Genomic DNA, 27,368 nt, shown 5'->3' with positions numbered 1-27,368 from the left:
GGGGAGAGAGAGAGAGTCCCGGAGGCGGGGCAAGAGCTAAGCAGCCGGAACGCAGCTGCCGCCTCCTCCTCGTCGTTGTCGTCGCCGCCGCAGCGGCTTGTAAACAGATCCGGGGCCTCCACGTGACCGCCTCAAGTACCTGTGTGAGGGGACTGTATTGACTTCCTCTCGTATTGTCCCCGGCAGGCAAGCAGCAGCAGCAGCAGCAGCAACAAGAGGAGCCGCCGCCGCCGGCGGGTTCATGACAACAAAGCCGAGCGGGAGAGCGCGAGGGGAGCGCGCGCCGCTGCTGTCGTTGCAATCGCTGACGACTCTCTGGCGCCTTCTTAGCCTATCCCCCTCGTCCCTTCCCCTCGCATCCCACCCGGCCCCGCCAGTAGCGCATCCTTTCTTTCACGTTCCCTCCCTCCCTGCCCGCCGCCGCTAAAATGGCTGAGGCTGCTGGGCAGTGACTTGAGCGCCCTCCCGCCCTGGTCCCGGTTTGGTGGTCGTGAGGAAGAAGGGAAGCCGAGCGGTGGTGGCGGCGGCGGCGGGCAGCGGCTGCCCCCCACCCCGCCACCATGAGCACCTTCGCCTTGGAGGAGACCCTGGAGGCGGACTGGGTGGCCGTGAGGCCTCACGCCTTCCACGAACGGGAGAAGCACAAGTTCGTCTTCATTGTGGCCTGGAATGAGATCGAGGGCAAGTTCGCCATCACCTGCCACAACCGGACGGCGCAGAGGCAGCGCAGCGGCTCCAGGGAGATCCGCCGCGGGGGGAGTCCCGGCCTCGAGCACCAGCGAGCCGCCGCCGCCTGCTCTTCTTCCTCTAAGGTGCCCGGGAGCCCCACCGTACGCAGGAGCAGCCCGGCCTGGAGCACCGCCGAGCCTGGCCAAGCCAGGAGCTCGCCGGTTTCTCCCGCCCGGGCCGAGCCGTTGCCTAGGAGCCCCGGCAGCCGAGTTGCGGAGGCGCCGCCGCCGCAGAGGAGCCCGGCCCGGGCGAGGAGCAGCCCTGCCCGGAGGCCTCAGCCTGCTGCGAAGGCGCCGCTCAGCCCCGCGGCCTGTGCGGCCGAGGACATCGAGGTGCTGGAGCTGGGGAAAGACGAGCCTGCGGGAGGCGCAGCTTTCCTGCTGCCGTCCCCGCTCGCCGGGCCTGCAGCCGCCCCGCAACCGCCTTCCGCGGCCGCCTCGGAGACAGAGTCGCCGTCGGGCGAGGAGTGCAGCTGGGCCGGCCTCTTCGCTTTCCAGGACCTGCGGGCGGTGCACCAGCAGCTGTGCTCGGTGAGCTCCGAGCTAGAGCCCTGCTTGCCGGTCCTTCCCGAGGAGCCGTCGGGCATGTGGACGGTACTCTTCGGAGCTCCGGAGATGTCGGAGGAGGAGATGGACGCTTTGTGCTGCCGGCTGCAGGTCTACCTGGGCCACTGCCTGGACACCTGCGGGTGGAAGATCCTCTCCCAGGTGCTCTTCACCGAAACGGACGACCCGGAGGAGTATTACGAGAGCCTGAGCGAGCTGCGGCAAAAGGGTTACGAGGAAGTGCTGCAGCGGGCCCGCAAGCGCATCCAGGAGGTGAGGAAGGTCCCCAATGCTGATAAAATCAGCCCGATCCTGAACATGCTTACCTGGAAGCAAGTTCCCCTGAGTCCCGTGCAACTTACTCTCAGTACAGTATAAGCTTTCGTTGGATTTCTGCCTCCAACTCTGCTGCTGCCCTGACTATATTTTCATGTAAAATCTTTAGGGGGGCAGGGAGTAAGACTTCGGAGAAGGGCAGAAAGATGCTAAAGGCTGAATCCTATGCATTATTATTTTTTTAAAGCCAGTCACATGTGCTTCCAAGTAAACTTCCAGAGGATCTGGCTTTCTGTGTCTAAGGCCATTTTTGTATCTTTCCAAAACTGGTGTATTCTTATACTTACTGGTGTCTTGACTTTTTAAGGAGGAGCCATATGTTTTTATTTTAACTGGCTGGGTCAGTGGGTTGGGTGTGTACTGGACTTGACCATGTTTACTCTGGTACTTGGATATGTTTGCCAGTTATTCTGCTAGCTAGACACCATTCCTAATACAGGGAAATGGATTGTAATAAAATCAGTTACAGGTGGGTAGCTGTGTTGGTCTGCCATAGTCAAAACAAAATCGAAAATTCTTTCTAGTAGCACCTTAGAGACCAACTGAGTTTGTTCCTGGTATGAGCTTTCGTGTGCATGCACACTGAAGAATCTGAAGAAGTATCTGAAGAAGTGTGCATGCACACGAAAGCTCATACCAGGAACAAACTCAGTTGGTCTCTAAGGTGCTACTAGAAAGAATTTTCGATTTTGTTTTGTAATAAAATCAGTCAGAACTAAATTGTCCTGTCAGATTCACATCTAAGATCAGCATCAATATGAGGTCAATATTTTCTATTCACCTTGTGCATTCTTGATTTATAGTTGGTGGTGGATACATCAAACTATACTTCATATTTTTTTAACTGGGCAAAAATTACGGTACATGCATCAGTTTGCAACAGATACTGTTTTTTATATATATTTCCATTTAGGATAAAATTGTATTGTTAGTGAACTTAATGAGGTAGATAATTAGTGAATGATGTTTCCAGCATTGTCAATTTTGAAGTATAGGGCCAACATTTTGCCCACAGGATTTCAACTCTTGAGTTTGATCTTTGTTATCCTATTGTGTGAATACCCCACGAGTCTGTCTAGTTGTGCTTTTCATGAAGGTATATATTTATTTGGAGTAAGAGGTTGGGTAAGGACCAAAAATAGTCTCACTCATTTCCCAAGTAACTAATTACTCTTGTTTGCCCAACATGCTTGTCAAGTTGCAGCATAATGTGAAGGCCATGCTTGGCTTGAATTAAGTTTGATTCTACCGCCATTGGCTTGGCTTCAGAGTTCTCCTGATAGTTATATGCCTTTTATTGTATGGTGGCATTTGTAGGAAATGCTGGCTGTGATTATTTTTAGGAAAGGTGTGATTTGATTCTTTTAATTTTTTTAATAGTCTGCATGGATTGAAGGCTGCTAACTTTAGTGAAAATCTGTTGTATTTGTGATTTAGTGTTAATTGGTGTTCATTTTACATTTAGTTGACCTGGGAATGCTATTGCCAGGGTAATGTTTGGTTATTAGATTAGGTTAAAATTCAACGCCTTCTGTGTTTCCTCTTTCTTTCTTTTTTGGTTTTAGGACCATGTACAACTGTTCAGCTTCTCAGAACAGTGTTGCCACAGGTATATTCTATAGCAGGGGTGGCCAACTTCCAAGAGACTGCAGTCTACTCACAGAGTTAAAAACCGGCAGTGATCTACCCCCTTTTGTGGGGTTCAGGTCGAGGTTGTTGAGCTTCTTTTAGGAAGGAAAGCCACCCATGTTTTGGGGAGTTTGGGTCAAAGTTGAGCTTTTTTTAGGAGGGAAAGCCCTGTTTTGGGGGCTTCAGGGCAAAGATGTAGAGCTTTTTTAGGGGAGCCAAAGCTGCTGAGCTTCTTTAGGGAGAGCCAGTGATCTACCAGTGATCTACCACAGACGTCCAGTGATCTACCAGTAGATCACGGTCTATCTGTTGGATATGCCTGTTCTATAGGCATGAATATATGCAAAGCTTCACTTCTGACATTTTTTTTAAAAGGATGGTGGAAGACACCTGGTTGTCTAAAGTGCCTAAAAACTTTGATACTGAAAGCTAGGAAAGAGTAATTGTTACCACCCGTAGTAACAAGCAAGCGACTTCAGTAAAATGTCAGTTCCTCTACTGTAGTTCTGTGGGACAAATACATTATGGAGAAAGAGAAAATGTGAGGCAGATACATAAATAGGTGAGATGCTAAGAACCAAAGGCAAATGTGTGGAACCTTCCAAAATAATGTGAAGTAACCTGTAGGGTGAGGGACGCGGGTGGCACTGTGGGTTAAACCACAGAGCCTAGGGCTTGCTGATCAGAAGGTCGGCGGTTCGAATCCCCACGACAGGGTGAGCTCCCGTTGCTCGGTCCCTGCTCCTGCCAACCTAACAGTTCGAAAGCACGAATTGCAAGTAGATAAATAGGTACCGCTCTGGCAGGAAGGTAAACGGTGTTTCCGTGTGCTGCTCTGGTTCGCCAGAAGCTGCTTAGTCATGCTGGCCACATGACCCTGAAGCTGTACACCGGCTCCCTCGGCCAATAAAGCAATAAAGCAAGATGAGCACCGCAACCCCAGAGTCGTCCACGACTGGATCTAATGGTCAGGGGTCCCTTTACCTTTACCTAACTTGTAGTGTAAAAAAAGGTAAAGGACCTCTGGACGGTTAAGTCCAGTCAAATGTGACTATGGGGTTGCAGTGCTCATCTCACTTTCAGGCCGAGAGAGCCGACGTTTGTCCACAGACAGAATTCCAGGTCATGTGGTCAGCATGACTAAACCGCTTCTGGTGCAACAGAACACCGTGACGGGAACCAGAGTGCATGGAAATGCTGTTTACTTTCTCGCTGCATTGGTACCTTTTTATCTACTTGCACTGGCGTGCTTTCGAACTGCTAGGTTGGCAGGAGCTGGGACAGAGCAGTGCGGGGATTCAAACTGCTGACCTTCTGATCCACAAGCCCAAGAGGCTCAGTGGTTTAGACCACAGCACTACCCACCACAACCTGTAGTGTAGACATGACCCAACTGGGTAGAATATTGTGTTTAATTGCAAGGCAGCCCTCTTGTTTCTTGGTGACTCAATTAATTTAATCCAGTGAATATTAATCCATATCTGGTGTCAGTATCTCTGTTAGTGTATGTATGCAGTGTAAATTGACCCATCTTTAATTAAAATGTGCTTCATATTTAAGAAAGAAGATCATTTAGGTAGCTCTCTGTCCTTTGGCTCTCAGGTTTCTACTGTCTGTTACATGCTTGATAGTGGCTTTCTTTGAAACAAGAAGCTCATATCTCATTTGTCTAAGTTATTCCATGATAATGGAACAACAGATGACAGCCATTTAATATTAATGTGTAATTCTGATGCAGTGCTTTTCCATACTTCAGGATAAGACTCTGTTCTCTTCCTGAAATATGAACCTAACCAAGCTCATATATATTTTCTTTCACATTACTTTTGCCACCTGCACTTTCAAAGTAGCTTTCAAGAGACTAGAGATGCAGATAGAGATACTGGATTCTGGCATTTGTGTGATTAAAAAGCTAGTAGAACTTTCAGGGAAATGTGGTCTTGGTTTCAAAGGGAAACTATAAAAGTTGACATTGTTCATGATATATTGTGAACTGCCCTGTGATCTTTTGATGAAGGGCATTACAGTATACAAATTTAATAAATAATAATGAAGATAATATTTTATTAGCATAAAACAAATGAAGAACATTACAGAAAACAAAGATATTCAAAAATGTGTGATGTTATTAGACTTATGCTAAAACTCTTTCTAACTGACCGATTCTACTGTATGTATGACTCAACTTGTTTGAACAAAATTATTATTGTTTTAGAGTGCTAACACTGCCAGTCCTTTGTTCAGTTGGTTAATATATCATTTAGTTTAACTCTGCAACATTTAAAACTTGTTCTGATCAGTACTGTACTAGATTTATTTGCTAAATTCTAAAACTTTCTAAATTATGCAATGCTTTTTAATGAGGCAGTGCATTAGAATCCAGGTTGCAAAGATCAAAATTGTAAACAAATAAAATATGAGGACTTAACTGTAAATGTTCTTCAAGGCATGAAAATAAAAGAATGGCTATGATTTGTTCTAAAAGGAAGTATAGTAATTTTAAAAAAAGGCCAATCACACAGAGGGAGTGGAATTCTGATCTGTCTTCCCACACAGGAGATTTATGTTTAAAATGAGAGCATCATTTGCTTAAATTCTTCACTATGAAGTCAAACCACTGGAAAAATCACAGTGCCCTCTGTGGCTGCAGAGACTGGTTACTCATAACTGCTGCCTCCCACATGGTTTTCGCTGTGTTTGCAGCACCGAAGTGACCTCTTTGGGGCACAAGCCTGGGCAGTGTGTATGGAGGTCGTGGACTGCCCAGATGACAAGTCCTCCCTCTTGGCCTTGCTGATGTGGTCCAAAGGAAAGCACAGCAATATATGGTATTTGCCACCAGCTTTACTGCAGGAGTTGCCGGAAGAAGGCATCCAAGGCGCCATCCAACTGTATTCTGCTCCAGATTTGTGTAGGGTTTATTCCTTTGTCTTTTTTTTTCTCCCGAAGATGTCGCACAAGGAATCGGTTACAGATTTTTCATTGGGGCTTACTGCCAAAGCCTTTCTCATGAATACGCAAGGCAGCAGAGGTTTAGGATCAGAGTTTTCCTTCTCTTACATTCACAGGTTGATGAGCCCCATCTTCCCCTATTATACATGCCTAAGGGATCAAGATGGACAGCTCAGTAGCCAAGTGATTTCCTCTACCTGTGATTTTAACAGTGCAAGCCTATACATGCCTACTAAGCAGTAAGTCCCATTGTTCTCAATAGGTCTGACTCCTTGATAAATTTGTATACAATTGTAGATCAAGGTGCTTTTAAAAAAACCTAGTAAATGTAACTCCAGGCTTTTCATCCTTATCTATCCTTCTGCAGCTTTAATCACAATGCAATAAGTAAGTGAGGAAAAGTCATTTTATTTTATATAACAACTGTAATGCATTATCTTTATTAAAATACTTTATTAGAGGATCAATAATTTGAATGGGCATTAATGACTGCAATTGTACTTTAGAAAAGATAAAACTTCTGCTCAATTAAGCCCTGAGTAATCTAGAATCTGAATTGGTAAAGACTGTGGCATGTGTTGTGTGTGGGCAGTAGGCCTTAAAATGCTTTTCTTACTGCTTATCTCCATCTGAAATGTTTTAAACTGAGCTTAGGTCTGCTACTCTAACGTATCTGTCATAAGTTCTCAGTTCCAGAGACTGATGACATCCTGATAGTAATATGCATTTTCTGAGAAGATTTAACTGTGTAAGTTACAAAAGTAGTTTTTACAGCAGCAATGAAACTTCCATATGCATCATGTGGGGTGCTACCGTCATGTGATTCACCATGCCATCATTCCATGTTACTGGTGGCTTTTGGTACAGATGTGGAGACACTCAGTGCTATGGTGGCATTCCACATATTGAGTACTTCAAAATGTTATCCAGAACTCACTAATGGGTTTGGCATTTTTGGTGGCATCTCCATATTTGTCATAATGTATGCACTAAGGCTTAGATATCTTTCAAAATTAATGAAGGTTACCTCTTACTGGTAGTTTTGACATCTATATGGAATCACAATATTCAAAAGGAGGAAACTGCTAATTACCACATAGAGAAAAATAATAGGGGATGGTTATTCTTATTGTACTTTGCATGTGAGCGTCCCAGACACATTAGATTAGCTTCTGTTGGAACATGTGTTAGGCTATGGATGCATAGATCTGATACAGCAAGCCTGTTCTCACAAAACATCCATGTTGGGTTTAGAATGGTATACTTTTAAAAAGATGAAGAGGTTTATTAATAGCTGATGATGTAATAATAATAATAATTTATTTATTTATACCCCGCCCATCTGGCTGGGTTTCTATAGTTCTTGTACTTCATGTCCTTTTAATCTAAATAATTCTCTTCCTATAAAGTGTTACTGCTTGAACCCTTTCCTGGGGTAAACATAGATTCTCTTTTAATAATATTTCATAATTTTTCATTCCAATGATTTTTGAGTTTTTCCAAGATGTCGTCTGCCACTGCTGACACATGAGCCTAGATTTAGGCTCCGGCTTGTTACAACTGCTCCCATGACATGGAGAATCATCCTTCATGTGTGTGCGTGTCAGTGGTTATGGGCCTAGTGGCAGGTCCGTGCAGAGGAGGAGGGCAGCTGGATGCACTTTCCTTGGGCCTCAGATGGCTAAGCTGGTTGGGGAACCCTGCCAGGGAGGGGCTGCTTCTTTGTTTGAGTTTATAGCTTTATTCTAACTAGACTCCCGTCCTGGGCCTCAGACAAGTGCTGCACAGGCCTGCCTAGTGGTGGTAGTGAGGGTAGTGACCTTGGTCAGAAAATAGTAGTGTAGGCTAGGGACTAATGTTGCTCACCCATTTTTACTCTAAAATTTCTTTAGTACAGTATGTATGGCCTTCCATTTCTAACAGCTACATGTCTTCTTGTAGATAAGTGACTTTATTTCTTTAAAGAAATAATGAACTGACATTCAGACAAAACAAAATGCCCCAATATAATGTACAATTTCAGCCTTGGGCATCCTGACCCTATTAGCTGCATTTTTTCCTTTTATAGCTGACAATGTTGGCCATGTTTTTAAAAATACTAAGGTTTCTGACTGCAGCTTTTTCTTAATTGAGTATCCATAATGTTAACTATGAAAGTAAACTCATCAAGGAGTTGCATTTTTAAAAATACAATAAAAGAGTAATTCTTTGAGCTACCAGTAGTAATATTTTTGGGGGTCTTTTTTTGCAAGCAAGGCTGTTGAAATCTATTTGTAAGTTTGGAATTGTAAACTAAGTGTTTGGATATGTGTTTTCATGGAAAGATGTTTAAGAATGCCATCTAATATTTGTTACAAGATAAAAATCTGTGCAAAGTCAATGCCTTTTTATCCAGGATGAAATGTACTCTGAAATGACGCATGTGTATCAGTCACCCTTGCAAGTTTTCTGTGCCTTGGACAGTGGCTGAACAGACAGCAGCATATTAAGTTCAGTGCCACTCATGGCACCACCAGCAGCTCTATGGTTAGGATCATAGAATCGTACTGTTGGAAGGGACCACTAGGGTCATTAATCCAACCCCATGCAATGCAGGAATCTTTTGCAACGTGGAGCTTGAATCTACGACCCTGAGATTAAACATGCTGCGCTCTACCACCTGAGCTTTCTCAGGAATGCCATTGGTAGGAACAACTTTGCCTGTTGCATGACTGTCGCTCATTGAGCTTGCTAAGATATAGGAGGAGACTACCTGGAGGAGGAATAACTGGAATATCCTGGTCACTGTTGTTGGTCATGGTATAGATCTCATTTGGGACCTGCATAGAACAGGGTGTAAAATTCATCCTGTAGCTGTGGGGGAGATTGTGAAGAACAAAGGGAGAGACAGGGAGAATGAGCAATAGACCTCAGCCCCGGAGCTCATCGTTCCTGAATCTAGATACTTAGTGGCTGTACGTGCGTGGGAGCAGAGGGAGTGGTGCCACCTGTATGTTTAGACAGCACTTATGCCTCAGGCTCCCCTCTCTCATGTGGGAAGGAGAGGAATGCAGTTACTGTGTGTGTGTGTGTGTGTGTGTGTGTGTGTATCTATATATCTGTGTATCTATATCTCTCTATCTCTATTTATATCCATCCCTTGGGGGTTGCACTGGAATCCAGAACATGCATGCTGCTGTTTCTCCTATAATGCAAAACTGCTGTTGAGTATTTGGCCAGCAGTGGTGATGGTTGGGGGCAGAGTGCCTGGCCTTTGTCAACTGGGAGCTTAACTGTATGGGAACAAGTGCCTCTCCTCTGCTTGAAAGATACTGCTTCCTGCTGTGATAGAAGGGAACAGCATTAGAGCAGTACATTTCAGACAAGATTTGATATTCATATATGGCAAAAGGGGTAGGTAGGAGACAAGGGAGAGGATACTGAAGTTATATTTCTGGTTAGCCTGGCAGTCCTAGTTGTGGAGGGGGGTGTTGGCTGTTTGTGTCGAGAGTCCAGAGGCAGGAGGACTTCTCAGGGTTCTAGGTAGAGAAGTGTTAATAATGTCCCAGAATATTCAGAGGACAGTTTTGTGCAAAGTTCTCCTTTGCAGCTCTAAATAGCGTAACATAGGGACAGAGAGTTGTACCCCGTGTTATATGTCTTATTTGAATTATGGTATTCCTGTTGGAGGTTTGGTGTGATGTGATTTGGTGCTAACATTATATCCCATGTTTGGTGGTCCTCAATATAGTGGGGATTTTTAATACCCCCGCATTGGAAATCAAAGGGATGAAAATTTCTTGCATCATATCCAGCTGTGCTGTCAGAAGTGGGATAGCTCTGATCTGGAGGGTTACGGGGTATGGTTTAAGTGTGTACATCCCTTGCTTTATTTTGTGATGTAGGTTTGTGATCTCACAGTTTTAGTTACCATATACAGTAGTACCTTGGTTTACGAACTTAATCCATTCCGGAAGTCCGTTCTTAAACCAAAGCATTCTTAAATCAAGGTTTGCTTTCCCATAGCAGCGGGGGACTCAATTTACAAATGGAACATGCTCAACAGTAAGCAGAACATGTTCTGCTTCCAAGGCAAAGTTCACAAACCAAAACACCTACTTCCAGGTTTGCAGCATTCTTAATCTAAGTTGTTCATAAACTAAGCTGTTCTTAAACCAAGGTACCACTGTATGCCTGCTTTTTGCTACTGGTGAAAAATAATTGATATTTACAAATAGTAATATAATAGAGTATTTGAGAGCATAGTATACAGTAATCTACATTCTGTCTACCTAGGCAAGGTAGTCAAATCAAGTGGCGAATATGTTAATGGTGGGTAATAAGTAGGGTTGGAACGTATAAAATCCAGTTTTAAATATTTATTCAGGTATTAAATTTATAGTGTGGCCTCAGACATGTCTCTGTTCCTCAGCCTTGATTTTTGTGAGGATAGAAAGCCGCTCTTAAGTTCCATGGAGGGATGGATGATGGATGGGATAAAAAGTAATGAATAATGTCTTAGGAGTGTTGCTGCCATGTGGGTTAGACAGATGTCATATTAAACAAAATGTGTGCTGGTCTGACAAATTTGTCTTGCACATTTTAGACAAGTCCTTTATGCCTCGTCTTTCGTTTGAAAACTTGGTACTGCAGCATATAATAGCCTATGGCCATAACTTGCTGGTGTAACAATTTACTTTATTCATTGGGTACAACTGTGGAGGGTTTGTGTACACAACACACTTTTGCCTAATTCCCACTCCCTTGTCCCAATTCCCCTCTACACCACATTGCAAGCTGTTTATAAACTCTACTTAATTTCACAAGTAGTATGTCATAAGATGCTGCGTACTTCTGCTTCGGGGAGGAGCCAAAAGACAAAAGCCCTGCTGTGTGAGCAGAGCTAGCCAGGCAGTTCTGTCAGTCGAAGCCTTAACTTTATTGATATTTCTTTGAAGAATATAAAAGAAATATTGTGCAAATAATAAATGCAAGTATCTTCTTGCATCTTTTATATTGGAATATATATTCTATTCCATCAAATACTTACCTTGGTGTCATTTAGCTTAATGACTGTCCAGAAATGATTTCCACTGTAAGCATTTATGAAAGTTCTTTAAGTTCTGTATATTGATTACATATTGTAAAACCATTAAAAAGCAGCCAGAGGCATGGACATTGTTTTCCCCTTATACCCACACTTTCCACTTTACTTTTAAATAAGTAAAATCAAGGTATAGCCTTATAGAGTTTTTATACTTCAATTGGTAGATAAAACAGCATGAGAAGTTGTACTGTATTCCAATTTGGAATATACAAAGGTAAATTATGTTTTGTCTTGATATGAACTATGCATTTCTTAGTATGGGCAGTTAAGCTGTCTGATCAGCTGTTTCCTGTTCAGGGTTTTAGAATATGGTTTGCGTTATTCATTGTTGTTTGAGTCACTTGATTAAAAGATAAGAACAAGGATATGGAGGAACAAAGATAAAGAGCTCTTGTCCTTTGACTGAGCAGGATTTTGGGCATACTTTGCATTCAAGGACCTAACACTTCAGGTTTTGGTACCATGAGATGGGGGTAAGGAGTACAGTACATACTTGCATACATAGTGTTGGAGAATATCCGTTGTAGTACAGCTGCTGATTGAGAGGTGGTGAGGCCTGGATGCAGAGTCTACTGAGCTGGGTAGACCTGGCTTCTGAAAAACTGGGGCTGCATACATACCATACATTTAAAGCCCCCCGCCCCCCAAAAAGAAATCCTGGTAGCTGTAATATACCACTAACAGTTCACAGAACTACAGTTCCTGGGATTCTTGGGGAATGTGTTTTCAATTTTCTCCCTGATTATAATCTAAAAGTATGATCCACCTCTTCATGAGCACAGCTGCAGGTGCACAAAAAGGTCAGCATGGGACTCAATGGAGCCCTGTTTCCTGCTTCCTTCCCTCCCCCACATTGCAATCTGCCAAGCCATTACTGGGGATGGGAGGCTTCTGTGCACCTCCCACAACTCCTTGCCTGGTACAAATTACTCGTGTTTAGTGTACTTTGTGTGGCAAGTCTGTGCGTACCCACAAGGTGATGGGAATGCGAACAGTGCACTCTGTTAAGATTTGTGGCGGTCCCTCTGTGCTTGGACAGCTGTACCTTCTTGGGAGTAGATCATGCTATGTATTTTTCTATTTTACTATTTGTTTAGCAGTGAGATATTTCAACGTCTTAAATATTTACAGACAAACTATACATCTTCAAGCTCTGGACAGTTTAGAAAAACAAATTGGATTTCTCAGTTTCTACTTGTTAAAATTTCTCTATCAAACTAGGTTTCCTACTTTAGGAAGATTGTATCATAAAAGTGTAGAGAACATAGAAATGATGCAGAACAGATATTGTATACTTCTACATAAAATTAGTTTGCAGAGGTTTCTAAAGCAGGATGGATTATTATTATAACAGAAAGAACAAAAAAGTGCAATGTAGAAATGGTACATCTTTTGCTAAAGGACACAAAAAAACTTAAAAATAGAATTGTAAGTAATATACGGACATAACAGTCTAACCAAAGGAAGCCAGTGTAATTTACACTGGGGTAAATTATGCTGGTGTAACTTACCCCTATTTCAAAAGCCATTCAGGAGTGAAGCTACTGCTGGCTGAGCCAGCCTAAGCCTGGCAGAGGGCAACAAAGCCTTTAAGGTAGAAAATGACTTACTCTACCCTTTTTGCCATTGTAACTTCCACTGGGTTGTTAGGTCACATGACTGAGTGGAAAGAGTTTGGAATAGGAGTAAGTTTCCTCTTGTGCCATCACACCCCTTGGGAGGGGGGCTTATGCCATCTTATTTTTGGCTTGAACAGGATGAGGGACTTCAGGCGTTGTAGCCCATACTGAGCCCAGCCAGAGATTTGCTTGTTCCAGACTCCTCTCATTCTGGCAGACCATGGTTTCAAATGCCTCCCTAACACTGTGTACTTCCTACATACTTGACATAAAATTGGAGATAAAATGTTTTCGTTTGCAATCCTAACCACACCTATCTAGGAGTAAGCCTCATTGAATTCAGTGTGGCTTACTTGTAGGTTTGATTGCCCTGTTAACCCTTTTTTAGTTTTATAACTTTATGCAAAAAAAAGAGAGTAGGATTAAGTGATACTGGTGCTATTCACCGAGGTATCAAAATACAAAACTTTAAAATGTTAGTCATTATATCTGGTTGCATTTTGATAGCAGGAAAATGTGTTTATGCTTTGATATATTATTATTTCTCTTTACTTAGCTCCTAGAGAAGCACAAGAATACAGAAAGCATGGTAGAGCTGCTTGAACTATATCAGATGGAAGATGAAGCATATAGCATTCTTGCTGAAGCAACTACAGAACTTTATCAGTACTTACTGCAGCCATTCCGAGATATGAGGGAGCTGGCAATGCTCAGAAGACAGCAGATAAAGGTACAGATCAACATAAATCTTATAATTTAAATTTATTTATTTTGAAAAATAACAAAGAAGATAAAATGAATATAAATCTTAAAGGTGTTGTCAGGGATTGCCTGGCTCCTCACGAGGAGAGGGCGAGGGGAGGTCCTACTCGGGAGGAGAGCTGGGGCAGAGGTAGTCCTTGTGAGGAGCGAAGGGAGAGAGGTCCTCCTCCCGAGAAGGAGGGGGACAGGAGGACTACTCGAGAGGAAGGGCTGGGAGGAGGTCCTGCTCACGAGGAGGGCAGGGAAAGAGGTCCTCCTCGGGAGGAGGACTGGGAGAGCAGCCCTTCGTGAGAGGAAGTCTCTCTAAGTTACAGGGAACCCCAGCCACTTCTGTCGACTGACTCCTCCTCATCCTCTAGCATTTCTCCTGAGGTCTCTCCAAGGGAGGAGGAGGTGCAGAGGCTTGGAGACTCTGGGCAAAGACCCAGCAACGCCAGCCAGAGAGGATCTGAGGAAGAGCTGCCGCTTCTGGCGCCAGCCCAGCATCGGGGGGTCAGGAGGCACCACAGACATCGTTTTAGGGTGCCGAGACTTTGGTGCTGGGTGGGAAACAGGAGAGCGGCACTTCCGGATTCTTCAAGTGACTGAGCGGTCATGTTTTGAACTAGCTCTACACTGTAAATAGCAATGCACAATAAATATTCTTAGCAACCGAAGGCTCTGTCGTTACTCATGAGCAACCCTTGGAAGGATCCTGACAGGTGTTATATGTGTTTATACACAATCTGTTTTTGTCTTTTAGAAATTTTGGTCATTTTCTGATCACCTTGTGATGGTTCTGTTTGAAATTCTTGAAAGTTTGAGTTCTGTATTTACTTGTATGCTCTGCCTGTCTTAACTATCTGATCTATAATTGGGGCATGGATATGGAGAGTTTGGAATTTTTATTTGGAATTCCATATTTTTATTGTTTTTATTGGTTGATCTAAATTCTGTGCTGCTTTCCTGTTAAAATATCCAGAGTGACTTAGAATAAAAATGGGCCCAGTTAAAACAATAAAAACAGGACAGGTGGCAGCAGCCATATGCAGCAGAATAGAGATCTAGTAAAAGTCAGATGAACATCTGAAAATGGCAGAACCATAGGCCAGTGACTAGAAGTCTTGAAGAATAAAAAGCCACTGACCTGCTGTGTAAAAAATAGTTGTGTTTGTGTGCCAAATCAGAATGGGTCCAGATAGTTAATGGTGCTCATAAAAAGTAAAATTGATCCTCTACCACAAAGCTTTCCAAACTTTTCATGTTGGTGACGCACTTTTTAGACATGCATCATTTCATGACACATTAATTCAGCTTTACTAGCAAACCAGAGGTTAAACTAACCCCTTTCCAGTCCCGGGAGGTGTGTGGGAAGCGTTCGTGTGACACACCTACTCACTGCAGCTGACACATTAATGTGTTGCAACACAGTTTGGACAGCTCTGCTCTACCACCTGTAGAATCCCCAAATATCCCCCAAAAAGGAAAACTTGTGACTGGCTGATAGTTGTTGATATTTATAGTTGTTACAATAGTCTGCATCAAAGGAGGGCTTCTAATGTTATTAGAGTTGATCTAATGACTGCCTCCTACAAGGTGGCTGGGACCATTCTTATAATGAAGCATTAACCACCTGAGGTGTTTCTGAAGTGCTTTGTCCTACTGTCATTCTGAGTGTATTCCTGAGTGCCTTGACAAGAAGCTTCATGCTGTAGGTGACTGTTTAGAGCAAAGACTTATGCAAGGCAGAGCAAGGGACTGAGCAGTGAAGTGCCCCCCCACCCTGCCCTTCCCATTTGAGTTACGTTTACCCTCATTGCCTCAGATACAAGAACTCTTGATATATGCAAATATTTAACTCTGCACCCGACCACTTTTGCATACAACCACTACAGGCAAACGCCTCTAAGGACATAAGAACAGGATCAGGCCATTGGCCCATCTCATACAGCATCCTGTTTTGACAGTGGTCAACCAGATGCCTTTGGAAAGCCCACAAGCAGGGTCTGAGTGTTGATTCCCCTTCAGCAGAGCCTGTTATTTGTTCTTCAATATGCTTGGTTATTTTATCTTTCAAAGGGTTTTCCTGGGACAGGTGGAACACACCTCTGGCTCTACCTTTCAACTATGGGTTTTGAACCTTTAGCACAGGGGTAGCCAATATAGTGCTATCCAAATGTTGGACTACAACTCCCATCATTCCTAATTGCTGGTCACACTGACTGTGGCTAATGGGGGTAGTAGTCCTACAGCATCTGGAGGGCACTGTGCTTTAGTAGCTAATCACCTACATCAGAGGTTTTCAACCTTGACCAACGGCTCCCTTAACCAACTACATTCTTTCTGCGGCATCCCTGTGGGACTCAGGAACCCAGTTATATCACCCCTTGCTAGCAGAGCTGGCAGCCTCTCACCCTTTTTTGAACACCCTCCCATTTGGAGTGTTCCCTCAGGCTCCTCTCCTCTCCCCTTTCCTTGGGCATCCTCTGAGCAGCCGCAGCTGCCACCCCTGGTCTTTGAGCCTCCCCCCCCCCCCCGCCCCAAAGAAAGTTGCCTCCTCACATTTCCCCAAAGGGCCTGGGAAGCACACCCTGGCCAGCCCCAGAGGCACCATTTGCCTAGGGAGCTTGTAGCCAGGGCTGCTGTGACAGTTGTGCAAGCCTTAGGGAGGCAGAGATGCAGGAGGGCATCAGAAGAGGGAGAGAAGGAAAGAGGGTCAGAGGCTGGTGTTGCCCATGGCACCCCTGACTATCATTCAAGGCTGGGGTGCCATGGCACACTGGTTGAAAATCACTGGCCTACATGAAGTATTTTCCTGAAGCTGCCTCTTTCTTTGAACAAAGACTGGAATCATGTAGGAGACACCAGAGTCCATTTTAGAAGTTGGATTTTAATTTTAATAGTCATGCAAGCACATTTCATATAGAAAATCCTGAAACAATACTAATATCCTTTAAAAGACAGTTCCGTGGATGTATAGGTGATACACAGGCAGTAATTAATGCAAAAGGGGCCCAAACCATGTACTGAGTACATATGCATGATTCTACCTTTCAGAGGTCCACTATTGTTCTATTTGCAATCCTTGTTTTGATGATTTCATTTAATATTCTAATTTTCTGAGATTGTGAATTTGGGGTTTTCATCAGCTGTACGCCACAATCATCACAATTATGACAAATAAAGGCTTGACATCTCTCGCTGTGCATGTCATGAATCTATCTCATATGTTAGTTTCACCTTTTAAGTTGAATTCCTGAAATAAATGAACTTTTCCACGATATTCTAATTTTTTGAGTATCACCTGTACTTTGTGAACCAGCCAATCAAATTTTCCATAGCGTGAATTCACCTCCCAGTGTAACAAAACCTTTGTTAAAGCAAAGATAAGTTGATGTTTCATTTTGCTCTTGTCCTTTGTACAAAGAATACCGTAGTTAAAAATTTAGGCACCCTAACATTTTTATAGTGTTCTAAGGATAGGGAAGACGGTATAATTGTGTTTAATGAATAAGATTGCTTTCCTAATACGCCTTTTTTTTATAAATCTCTTCAAACAAAACCAATTAGATCATTTAAGGGGTAGAGATTGGGAGATATGCCAAAATATGGTTTTAATATATGAATGGCATGTTATCCATAGTAATATGCTAATCATTTTCATTTGTGAGGAAAAACAGCCCAAGTTAAGCATGCTCTCCCCACAGAAAAGTGATATATTACAATTGCAGACCCCTGCAAAAGCTTTTCATTAGAAGTACGGTAGGGTGGGATCTGTGTGCAACTACTCATGTGATACTTGATTTGCAGAGTGCCTCTCAGTACAAATTATGTATTGGAAATTTCTCCTTCCAGACAGTAGCATTCTGTGGGAGCTTTGATTGCTTGTGAATTCTCAGCAAGAAGCTGTATTGTTCACCTTTCCAAACCTTTATCGCAAGGATGGCTCTCATCCTATTACCTGATTCCTTCCGTTGGTAGAAAACAGATGTCGGAGTAAATGTGTGTGCTGTGACTGAGCTTGTCACTTCAAAAAGTTCCTTTCTCATGCTTGGATCCGATGCAAATTTATGAAGATTTACCCATGCTGTAATGCTTACTCAGATTAGTAGCTAGGAGCAAATAATTTAGGAAACAATTGTAGTCTGCCTGTACTGATATTCTGCTAGAAGCTCAACTCTGATTAAAAACAAACAAAGAAACATGAATGTCCCCAAATCTAGAACATCAAATAGTGTTCCTCCTCTGTATTTGCTCATGAGATTTATCTCCCTAAGTTATTTCTAAGCAGTTCCAGAAATCACATGATCATTCATCTGTCCTTCCCAGTTAAATTATTTCATCTATATCATAATTGTTAAACAGTTTAACTTTTTGAAGTTTTCTGTGTAGCCTTTAAGCTTTGATGGTGGATATAATGGACTGATTTATTTTCAGATATCCATAGAGAATGATTACCTAGGACCTAGAAGAATTGAGAGTCTACAAAAAGAAGATGCAGACTGGCAGCGGAAGGCCCATATGGCTGTGCTTTCTATTCAAGACCTCACTGTTAAATATTTTGAAATAACAGCAAAAGCACAGAAAGGTAATGGAGTTTTACTACTTCATGTTTTCCAATAAAGTCATTTTAAGAACTAGGAAGTCTTATTTACATGATCCAAGGTCTTATAGCTGCACCTTCTTACTTTGTATCAAATCACTGTCATTGCTTTTTTATGAATTGCTAGTAGAGATGGACAAATAAGACTTCATCTGGTTTGTGTCACTATCTGTAGATTAAATCTGGTCTTCCATGTGGATTATAAAAAGCAGTACAGGTTTAGCACATTCTTTTCATTAAGTACTTACAATATGAAGTCAAACATTACATTATTATTTTTTAAAACCCACACACTAGCTGTCTGGGATGGCCAAAAAATGCATTAAAATGGGTCCAGTGTTGCCCATGCTAGCAATGGAACATGATAATTTTGTTTAAGGAAAGAAGCAGAGAGAGTGAGAGAGATGGTATTGTACCCAGGAAGGCAGCCATATTTTTTCCTTGCATTGTAACGGAGAATCTCCCAGGAACATTGTATGGAAAAAGATGGCGGGCTGCCTCCATGGAGACAGTCATGCTGCTTTTGTACAAAGTCCATTGCACAATATGGATTGATGCAATGGTTCTTGGCTCTTGAAACTTAATCATTTTGGAAAAGTGAGAATCTTACACAGTTTCCTTCCTTCCTCAAAGTCTTCAAAACATTTACATGATGGTTCATAGCAGTAGGGAAAGGGGCTGGCATAGGCTTTAATTGAGTGATTTCCTTCCTCCTCACATCTTCTTTCTCCTCCTCCCTCCTAGCATAGTATTTCTATGCATTATAGTGTATATACTGGCCACTTCTCAGAATGGAAGGCCCTGATATTCATTTATGCATCCTTCTGTCCGATTCTTTCTTGTGTTCATAGCCTCCAAATTACTCAGCTCTTTCTCAGTCTTGAGGTATTGAGATTTCACACTAAATTTGGAGAGATACCTTAGATTTTTAAAAAACATGCTTGGTTTGTGATTCAATTTGTAAACTGAGTTCTTGTATGTTCGGACTGAAAATGATGTTGAAAGATAAGTGAACAGATTTTGTAAACTTCTAACGTATACATTAGTCTGTTCCTGTTAATTAATGTTCCTGTAAATTAATTAATTAATTGTTTTTGTGAATTAATTAACTTGAAGAATAATGCAGTATAAGAAGCAATGTAATATCTCATTAACAAGTAAAACCTTTGTGAAATGTATCATTGTTCTCAGGATCTGTCACTAAACAGCAAAATAGGTTATCTGAAAATACTTATTCAAAATTTGCTAGACATGTAAAACATTGTGATGTTTCAGTCCTCCATCTTGGCATCCAAATGGTGACAAAGTTTGCTGCCCTCAGGAACCCTCATGCTGTGTTTGGTGATGTTATGTTGAGAGGCGTCTGAACCTATACCAAAAAAGTTCAACCAAACTCATGTTTTGGTCCACCATATTGATCCAGAATGGCATCTGGCATCCAAACATTGACAAAGATTGCCACCCGCACCTCAGAAACTCTTGTGCCAAGAACAAATGGACAGACAGACAAACCACTTTCCAAAATATATAGTAGCTTTTGGATACCTTTTCTTTAGGGAGCAGTAAATTAATTTATGCCCATACCTTCCCAACCTTAGTCCCCATATGTAGATGTTCTCTGTCTGATCCTGTGTAGGATTATGCCCTTGGCTAAGCAATAAAGATTTTGTTTTATTTCTGTACACAAACATATGCTTAAGTCCAAGCTTTGTAATGAAATATGAAGCATTTCCAGATATGACAAATCTGCTGGTTTTTTAATCATTTTTTACAGCTGTATATGATCGAATGCGAGCAGACCAGAAAAAGTTTGGTAAGGCAGCTTGGGCAGCAGCAGTGGAACGAATGGAAAAGCTTCAGTATGCAGTGTCTAAGGAGACTTTGCAGCTTATGAGAGCGAAAGAAATCTGTTTGGAACAGAAGAAACATGCGTTAAAAGAAGAGGTAATTTTTCAGAGTAATCAGATTTTAAAAAGATAAAAATAAATTGGCTTGTTACCTCAAACTGCTTTGAAAAGAATATAAAATCCGCTACTACGTTGACTTATTGGAGAGACTGGATTTAAAAAATCTTTTTTTTTTTTTTACATAAATGAATTTATATTTCAAGAATGCAGGAGCTATTTGTGATTTACTTTCTATGAAAATTTGAATGGCAAGATAGTATCAATACCCCCCCCCCCACTTGTAAGTTATCCTTGTATAGGAAAAAAAAATCACTTCAGAATATGGAGTGACCCATTTGTGCTTACATTATTGTGACACTCGCCACATTTCCTTCCTTCCTTCCTTCCTTCCTTCCTTCCTTTTCTTCCCACTGTCTCCCTGTTGTCAAAATGCAGCTTATAAGTTCTTGAGTCAGGAGCAATCTTTTTGATTATAAAACTCTGTGAAGTGGCCATACACATTGATGGCATCATTTAAAACTGTAGTCTCCATTTGCAGCCAGTATGGAAAAAATACTGAGCATTTTTTTTCCAGAGCTCCATTTTAAAATGAATAACATGAACTGATTTGTACAACTGACTCATTGCAAAATCTGACTTCTGTCTCTCTCATTTAATTGATTCTGATTCTCTTGAATATTTTGAGGGACATTTATCAAAGAAAGTGCTTATTCATGTTGAAATTTATTACCAGACATGCATTACTGCAAAAACTAGCCCTGCAAGTAAATACTACTTCAGTAATTCAGTTGTTTTGACATGCTTGTCTTGAATTAGTACATTAGTTATTTTAAATAAATGTGCATGCTATTTTATACATAGATTCTGGATATACTGGATGGCAAGAGAGAGGCCTTCAGTGTAACCATGGATTAAGGCTGCTGTTAATAGACATGTCAGGTGATAGAAATGTAAAAACTGCTGTTGCAGCTCTATCCCCAGTTCTTTTCCCTGCCTCTGCTTTCCTTCTTATTTTTCCAGTCCTTGTTGCCTTTCCACCAATGGTTTTAACTGAGGACAGATTGATGAGGCGGCAAATGTAGGTGGGGAAAAGAGATTTTCCTGCTGTCTTGTTTGATCAGCAAAGTCAACAAACACCACATTAGCTTCAGGATTTTATTGTGGTAAAGAGACCCCCGACTCTGGGGTTGTGGTGCTCATCTCGCGTTACTAGCCGAGGGAGCCGGCATACAGCTTCCGGGTCATATAGCCAGCATGACTAAGCTGCTTCTGGTGAACCAGAGCAGCACACTGAAACGCTGTTTACCTTCCCGTCAGAGCGGTACCTATTTATCTACTTGCACTTTGACATGCTTTCAAACTACTAGGTGGGCAGGAGCTGGTACCCTCCCTCAGTTACCAAAGAGGCAGCACTATTCAGGTAGCAGAAACCTAATCTTCCTGTCCATGATTGTTACCATAGGTTTTGCACATACACCATTCTGGATCAAGACTGATTCATTAGACCAGGGGTCCCCAAACTAACGCCCGGGGGCCGGATGTGGCTCAATCGCCTTCTAAATCTGGCCCGCAGACAGTCCAGGAATCAACATGTTTTTACATGAGTAGAATGTGACCTTTTATTTAAAATGCATCTCTGGGTTATTTGTGGGGCAAAGGAATTCGTTCATATTTTTTTCAGAATATAGTCCGGCCCCCCACAAGGTCTGAGGGACAGTGGACTGGCCCCCTGCTGGAAAAGTTGCTGACCCCTGCATTAAACCATAGGTGCCAACTCCCTGGGTGCCTGGACACCCACAAAATTCCCCATGAAGGGACCAGGCAACCACAAATTTTGGTGCACCCATGGCCCGGGGCACCCATGGTCATGGTGCCAAGTTAGCACTTCTGCATTAGACTGTCCTTCCTTCCTAAGGCAAAGGTCAGGTTTATTCGCCATTCATTTCCGCGCCCTCAGGAGGCTGGATTGTTAAGGCACCATGGGCAGCACACACTTTTTCTGCAGATTAAGGATGGTCTTTCCCACCTGTCTAAACAAGTAGTTAAACCACATTGTAAAAAAAGGTGGTCAACAGTTTCTATTTTCCCCTGCCTCCTGGATATGGCTTATTGTCCAGGAATAACTTTGATTGGGGTTGTCACCGGTTCTTTTTTGGACCGGTGGGTACATTTTGAATTTTGAGAGAGTGCTGGGGGTATCAGTCACAAAATTGTTGCCCGGGGGAGTGGCATAACACAACAAGGTTGTCATGGGGGGCATGGTATAACAGAAAATTAGAGAGAGTACTGTCATGGTGAAGCTTTTCCCCTAACTGTATTTCTATCCTAGAAAATGCTTAACCTGTTGAATTTATGGCCACCATACAGCTGTCAAAGGTACAAGAACCCTGTTCCCGCTCCGCAGTGCCAAACCTAAACCAAAGCCTAGGCTGCCATCCTATTCCCACTTAACTGGGAATAAGCTCCATTAAATGCAAAGAGACTTGTATCTTAACTAGACTGTACTGTGAATCCTTAAAGAGTGCCTGGTGTTTAGCTCTTACACAGCAGGAGACATGCTTATGCTTCTTTGCAAAGTTTTAACATTTGCCTTCTGGGAGAGGGGGATTCTTTAACATACACCCATCCTTATTGTGTAATAGTATTTGCTGAAAATAAATTCTAGGGACTTTAAATTCAAAGCCCAACCCTTCAGTGTTGTTTCACTGCCCAGAGTCTTCACAGAGATAATGATGGTAAAGGTGTTGCATCAAGTCTGCAAGGTATTCACATTTATTCCTATCTAGACAACCTGCTGGTCAGGTCCTCTTTGTTGCTTCAAGCAAGGGAGGTACTTGTTACAACACAGTTTGGGGATGGAATTGGATAGTAAACCTCGAACAACAGCATTGCTATGTGTGTGTGTCAAAGTGATCAGGCCTGAAAAAGTGATAGCACAGGGAATGTAAACATATCAGCCTGTGGTCTTCCTTTGCAAGGGAATACAAGGACAAACAACCAGACCAAAAATGAAGGCTCAAAGCTTTTATTATTTAAAAATACTTACCCAGTGAGGTGTTATCTCCTTTGTGAAGATTGACTCTGGAGGAAAGGGAAATAGAAGTTGGAGTGAAGATACTACCCTACCCAGCACACTAACCCTAAATTCACACACAGAGGATGGAGTGCACCCACATCCACACCCCAAGGACCTGAGCTAGAGATCCTGTAAGAAAAAAAACAAGAAGAAAATGAGGCCTGCAGAGAGCTGCTGACTCTTTGGATTTCTGCAGTTTTAAATCTTCTCTGAATTATAATCCTTTCTTCAAATTGTAATCCATTTCCCAGTTGGCTTCTTCCAACTGGCCTTCTCAGTTCTTCTTGATCTTCTCCACCATTGGTTTCTCTGCCCCATATTTCCTTCTTTGAGTTGATATTAAGAGAGAACTGTTTTTATAGTCATGTGTTGTGGCATTCAAAAGTTCTTTCCCATAGAATCCATAATTTCAATTGGCTTGTGAAAACATCATTCTTCTCTGCCAAGATCCAGGTTTGAATTGTTTCAATATTGTTCTCTTCGCTTGCATAGGAACATCCTCCATTTGTTTATAGCAAAGTCCACATTGCCAGCTCGCTCATCTGCTAGGCTACATCTGTTTCTTTGCTTCTTAGCCCTCTTTAAGGGAAATCATTCTCATAAAAACACATATGTAACTCCTGGTTTCCATGAAGTCACTAAGGCTTGTATTATTTCTTATCAAAGTTGTTACATTCTGTTCTGCAAAGTTCACAAACAAATTTTCAATCCAACTGGGTTGAAAATGCAACTTTCAAAATGATATAATAGAATACAGAGACAAAATGCATGTTCTTAAAAGTGTTATATGAAATGCTTGAACATAAATTTATCTAACAAACATGTACTTACAAGGTTGCCAAATACACAAGTTGGGCTCTAGTGCTTCTGCTTACTAGGGTTGCCAACTGACTAATACAATGTTTAAAGATACAAGATGCATTTTAATTGTGACAATGTAGCCAACAAAATGTGCTTGGTCTCCTGATTTCCGGCATCAAAGTTATGCCATGGGCAAGGTTCCACTCTCGTCATATCCACTGGCTGCCCTGATTGTTTTAGACTCAATATTGCCCCTAGGGGCTCTGGAAAAGACCATCTAGTTTCCCCTCCAGTCATTTGGCAGCCTCTTTTCCCTTCACCCATGCTAGCCTATGGACAATACATCAGTGAAATTACAGATCGACTGAGGAAGGTGTAGGGGAGAATGAACAAGGCCTCATTCAATGCACAGGGAATCTAATCTGCTGTCCTACAAGACTGAGTACATAGATTTGGGTGGGTAGGATGTTTTGTTTTTGCATTTTTCATTTGGATTCAGTATTTTTGCCAACTGAGCCTTCCTTTCTCCCTAAAGTTAACTCCTCATTTCACTGTTTGCAGGAAAGATTGCTCTTTTCCTTTTACCTAAACTCTCTCATTAGAGTAGTCAGGGAATTAACCAGATGTTTGAAGGGCTCTCACAATATATCTCTAAAGAATTTAGCTAATTCAGAAATCTGACTTTCTGTTCATCTTTCATTCCACAACTTTGGGTAAAAAGATATCCTTCTCTACTTGGTCTAGAATCTAGTTGGTTCAGTGCCTGCATCACTACAGCATATGAGGCTTAGTATCTCCCTTCTTCACCCCTTAATGTTACTGCTCTTTTTACTAGGGCTGCAGCTACCTCTACTGCCTGTTCAACTAATGCCTCTTCATTGGAAATGTGCAAGGTCACTATATGGGCTACACCAACCACTTTTACCAAGCATAAAATCGACAATGCTTTAGCTGAGGCAATGTTTGGGGGAAAAGGTACTTTAAAAGGTTATTCCTGCTTCCTAGTTTTCATGGGTAGATGGGTGTTTCCCGTCCTCAAGGGTTGAGCTTTGGCACATCCCATGGTGGCGCTGGAGACCTCCTAGACATCATTCAGAGAATGGATCATTGGATATTTGCTATGAATGCTCCTTCTAAAATAACTGTGGGAAGACTCCAGGCCCACCTTGGATCTGCCTCTGTTGGCAGCCTTTATTTGCCTCTTTAAATCTGGTCCTGGATATTTTCTCTGGTTTTTGGACCTCTGGTTTGTGTCATGCCCTATAGAGGGAACTGATGGTTCTTTGTCATCTCTTCTTTCTCTGTGTTACACTTTGTAATCTTGCCATAGTGTCCTATATGCTGTCATTTTTTTAACGTTTTCCAGTGTGCTTTTCTTTCGCTATGTAATTCTGCTTTAACTATTTGTGCTTAAAATTCAGGTCCCCTCTTTGAAAATGGCATACTGAAATAATGTTGACCATTGTTGTAGTTCTATCTCTCATGTTGTTGTTGTTTAGTTGTTTAGTCGTGTCCGACTCTTCGTGACCCCATGGACCAGAGCACGCCAGGCACTCCTGTCTTCCACTGCCTCCCGCAGTTTGGTCAGACTCATGTTGGTAGCTTCAAGAACACTGTCCAACCATCTTGTCCTCTGTCGTCCCCATCTCCTTGTGCCCTCCATCTTTCCCAACATCAGGGTCTTTTCCATGGAGTCTTCTCTTCTCATGAGGTGGCCAAAGTACTGCAGCCTCAACTTCAGGATCTGTCCTTCCAGTGAGCACTCGGGGCTGATTTCTTTAAGGATGGATAAGTTTGATCTTTTTGCAGTCCATGGGACTCTCAAGATTCTCCTCCAGCACCATAATTCAAAAGCATCAATTCTTCGGCGATGAGCCTTCTTTATGGTCCAGCTCTCACTTCCATACATTACCACTGGGAAAACCATAGCTTTAACTATACGGACCTTTGTCGGCAAGGTGATGTCTCTGCTTTTTAAGATGCTGTCTGGGTTTGTCATTGCTCTTCTCCCAAGAAGCAGGCGTCTTATAATTTCATGACTGCTGTCACTATCTGCAGTGATCATGGAACCCAAGAAAGTAAAATCCCTCACTGCCTCCATTTCTTCCCCTTCTTCAGACCATATTTTGCGCTCTCCTCTTTCACCCTCATTAAAAGGTTCTTTAATTCCTCCTCACTTTCTGCCATCAAGGTTGTGTCATAAAAGTTGTTAATAACATAATTAGGGATTTTTTGTCATTCACTTGCATTATTTAGCAGTCACTGCTGGATCTTGGGTCCTAATTTGACAATGTGGATGCAGACTTTTGATGCAAAGGAAGAAAACCAGACTGAGTTTCTATTTTAGGTAAAGGTAAAGGGACCCCTGACCATTAGGTCCAGTCGTGTCCGACTCTGGGGTTGTGGTGCTCATCTCGCGTTACTGGCTGAGGGAGCTGGTGTACAGCTTCCGGGTCATGTGGCCAGCATGACAAAGCCGCTTCTGGCGAACCAGAGCAGTGCACGGAAACGCCGTTTACCTTCCCTCCGGAGCGGTACCTATTTATCTACTTGCACTTTTGACGTGCTTTCGAACTGCTAGGTGGGTCAGTTCGTTTCTATTTTACTTGATACCAAATACATTCAAACTATTTTTTTAAACAAATGAGCATAGTTTCTTCCTTTAAGCACTTGTATATAAATACATAGAATATGGGTAGTTATAGCATGAAAGGAACAGTGAAGAGTTTTCTTGGAGGCATACCAGATCCTGTTTTGCAGTTCAGCTGCCAGGCCTTGTCTTTGTGATGACAGCTAGAAACACCAAATCATCAAGTAGTCTTTGTAGTTCGCTAAATGTGTAAAACAGCGTAGGTACCTAGAATAGAATATTAGGACATTGCTTTAAGGGCTAAACTGAATGTTCACAGGCAAACATATTCCACTTAAAAATAGGGCTTTTTTGGTAACCCCAAAAAAATCTTAAATAGATTTCTCGAAAGCTTACCTTTTCAAAGAGGTTCACAGCAGGTTTGGCTCTTCTTCTTCTTCTTCTTCTTCTTCTTCTTCTTCTTCTTCTTCTTCTTCTTCTTCTTCTTCTAAAACATAGCTGCTGCCTTGTTTGCTATCATGTAGCTTGTCAGGTTTGGTTGTCCAACAATATTAGCAAGGGCAAATGAAAATAATTGTGTGGCAGTGTCACTGTTTTACTTGGGAGATTTTCTTTTTGCTGTAATTAGTACCAGAGCAGCAGCCTTTGGGGGCTGTGAAGAGCCCGTTCTGTGATGTCATTGCTGCCTGAAATTCAAGTGCCAAGGGAACATCATGTGCATCGGGGCACCTGAATGTGTGCCAGGGAGACTTCC

The 27,368-nt window shown here is 42.4% G+C and overlaps 1 protein-coding gene across 3 annotated transcripts in view; it reads left to right on the top strand.

Moving 5' to 3' along the window:
• Window positions 1-503: 503 nt before the first annotated feature.
• The window catches only part of JMY (junction mediating and regulatory protein, p53 cofactor), a 43,905-nt gene continuing 17,040 nt past the window's right edge, over window positions 504-27,368 (top strand). For 2 of the 3 annotated variants that reach the window (XM_033163796.1, XM_033163797.1), the window contains exons 1-4: window positions 504-1,547; window positions 13,453-13,626; window positions 18,075-18,225; window positions 20,015-20,184. In XM_033163796.1, the coding sequence (XP_033019687.1) occupies window positions 561-1,547; window positions 13,453-13,626; window positions 18,075-18,225; window positions 20,015-20,184 (1,482 nt within the window). In that variant the 5' untranslated portion in view covers window positions 504-560. The remainder of the gene's footprint in view (window positions 1,548-13,452; window positions 13,627-18,074; window positions 18,226-20,014; window positions 20,185-27,368) is intronic. The other variant, XM_033163795.1, reaches the window with a different exon arrangement.

This window comes from Lacerta agilis, chromosome 11, assembly GCF_009819535.1.
Source record: "Lacerta agilis isolate rLacAgi1 chromosome 11, rLacAgi1.pri, whole genome shotgun sequence".
Taxonomy (NCBI): domain Eukaryota; kingdom Metazoa; phylum Chordata; class Lepidosauria; order Squamata; family Lacertidae; genus Lacerta; species Lacerta agilis.
This window is presented reverse-complemented; position numbering and strand designations above follow the sequence as displayed.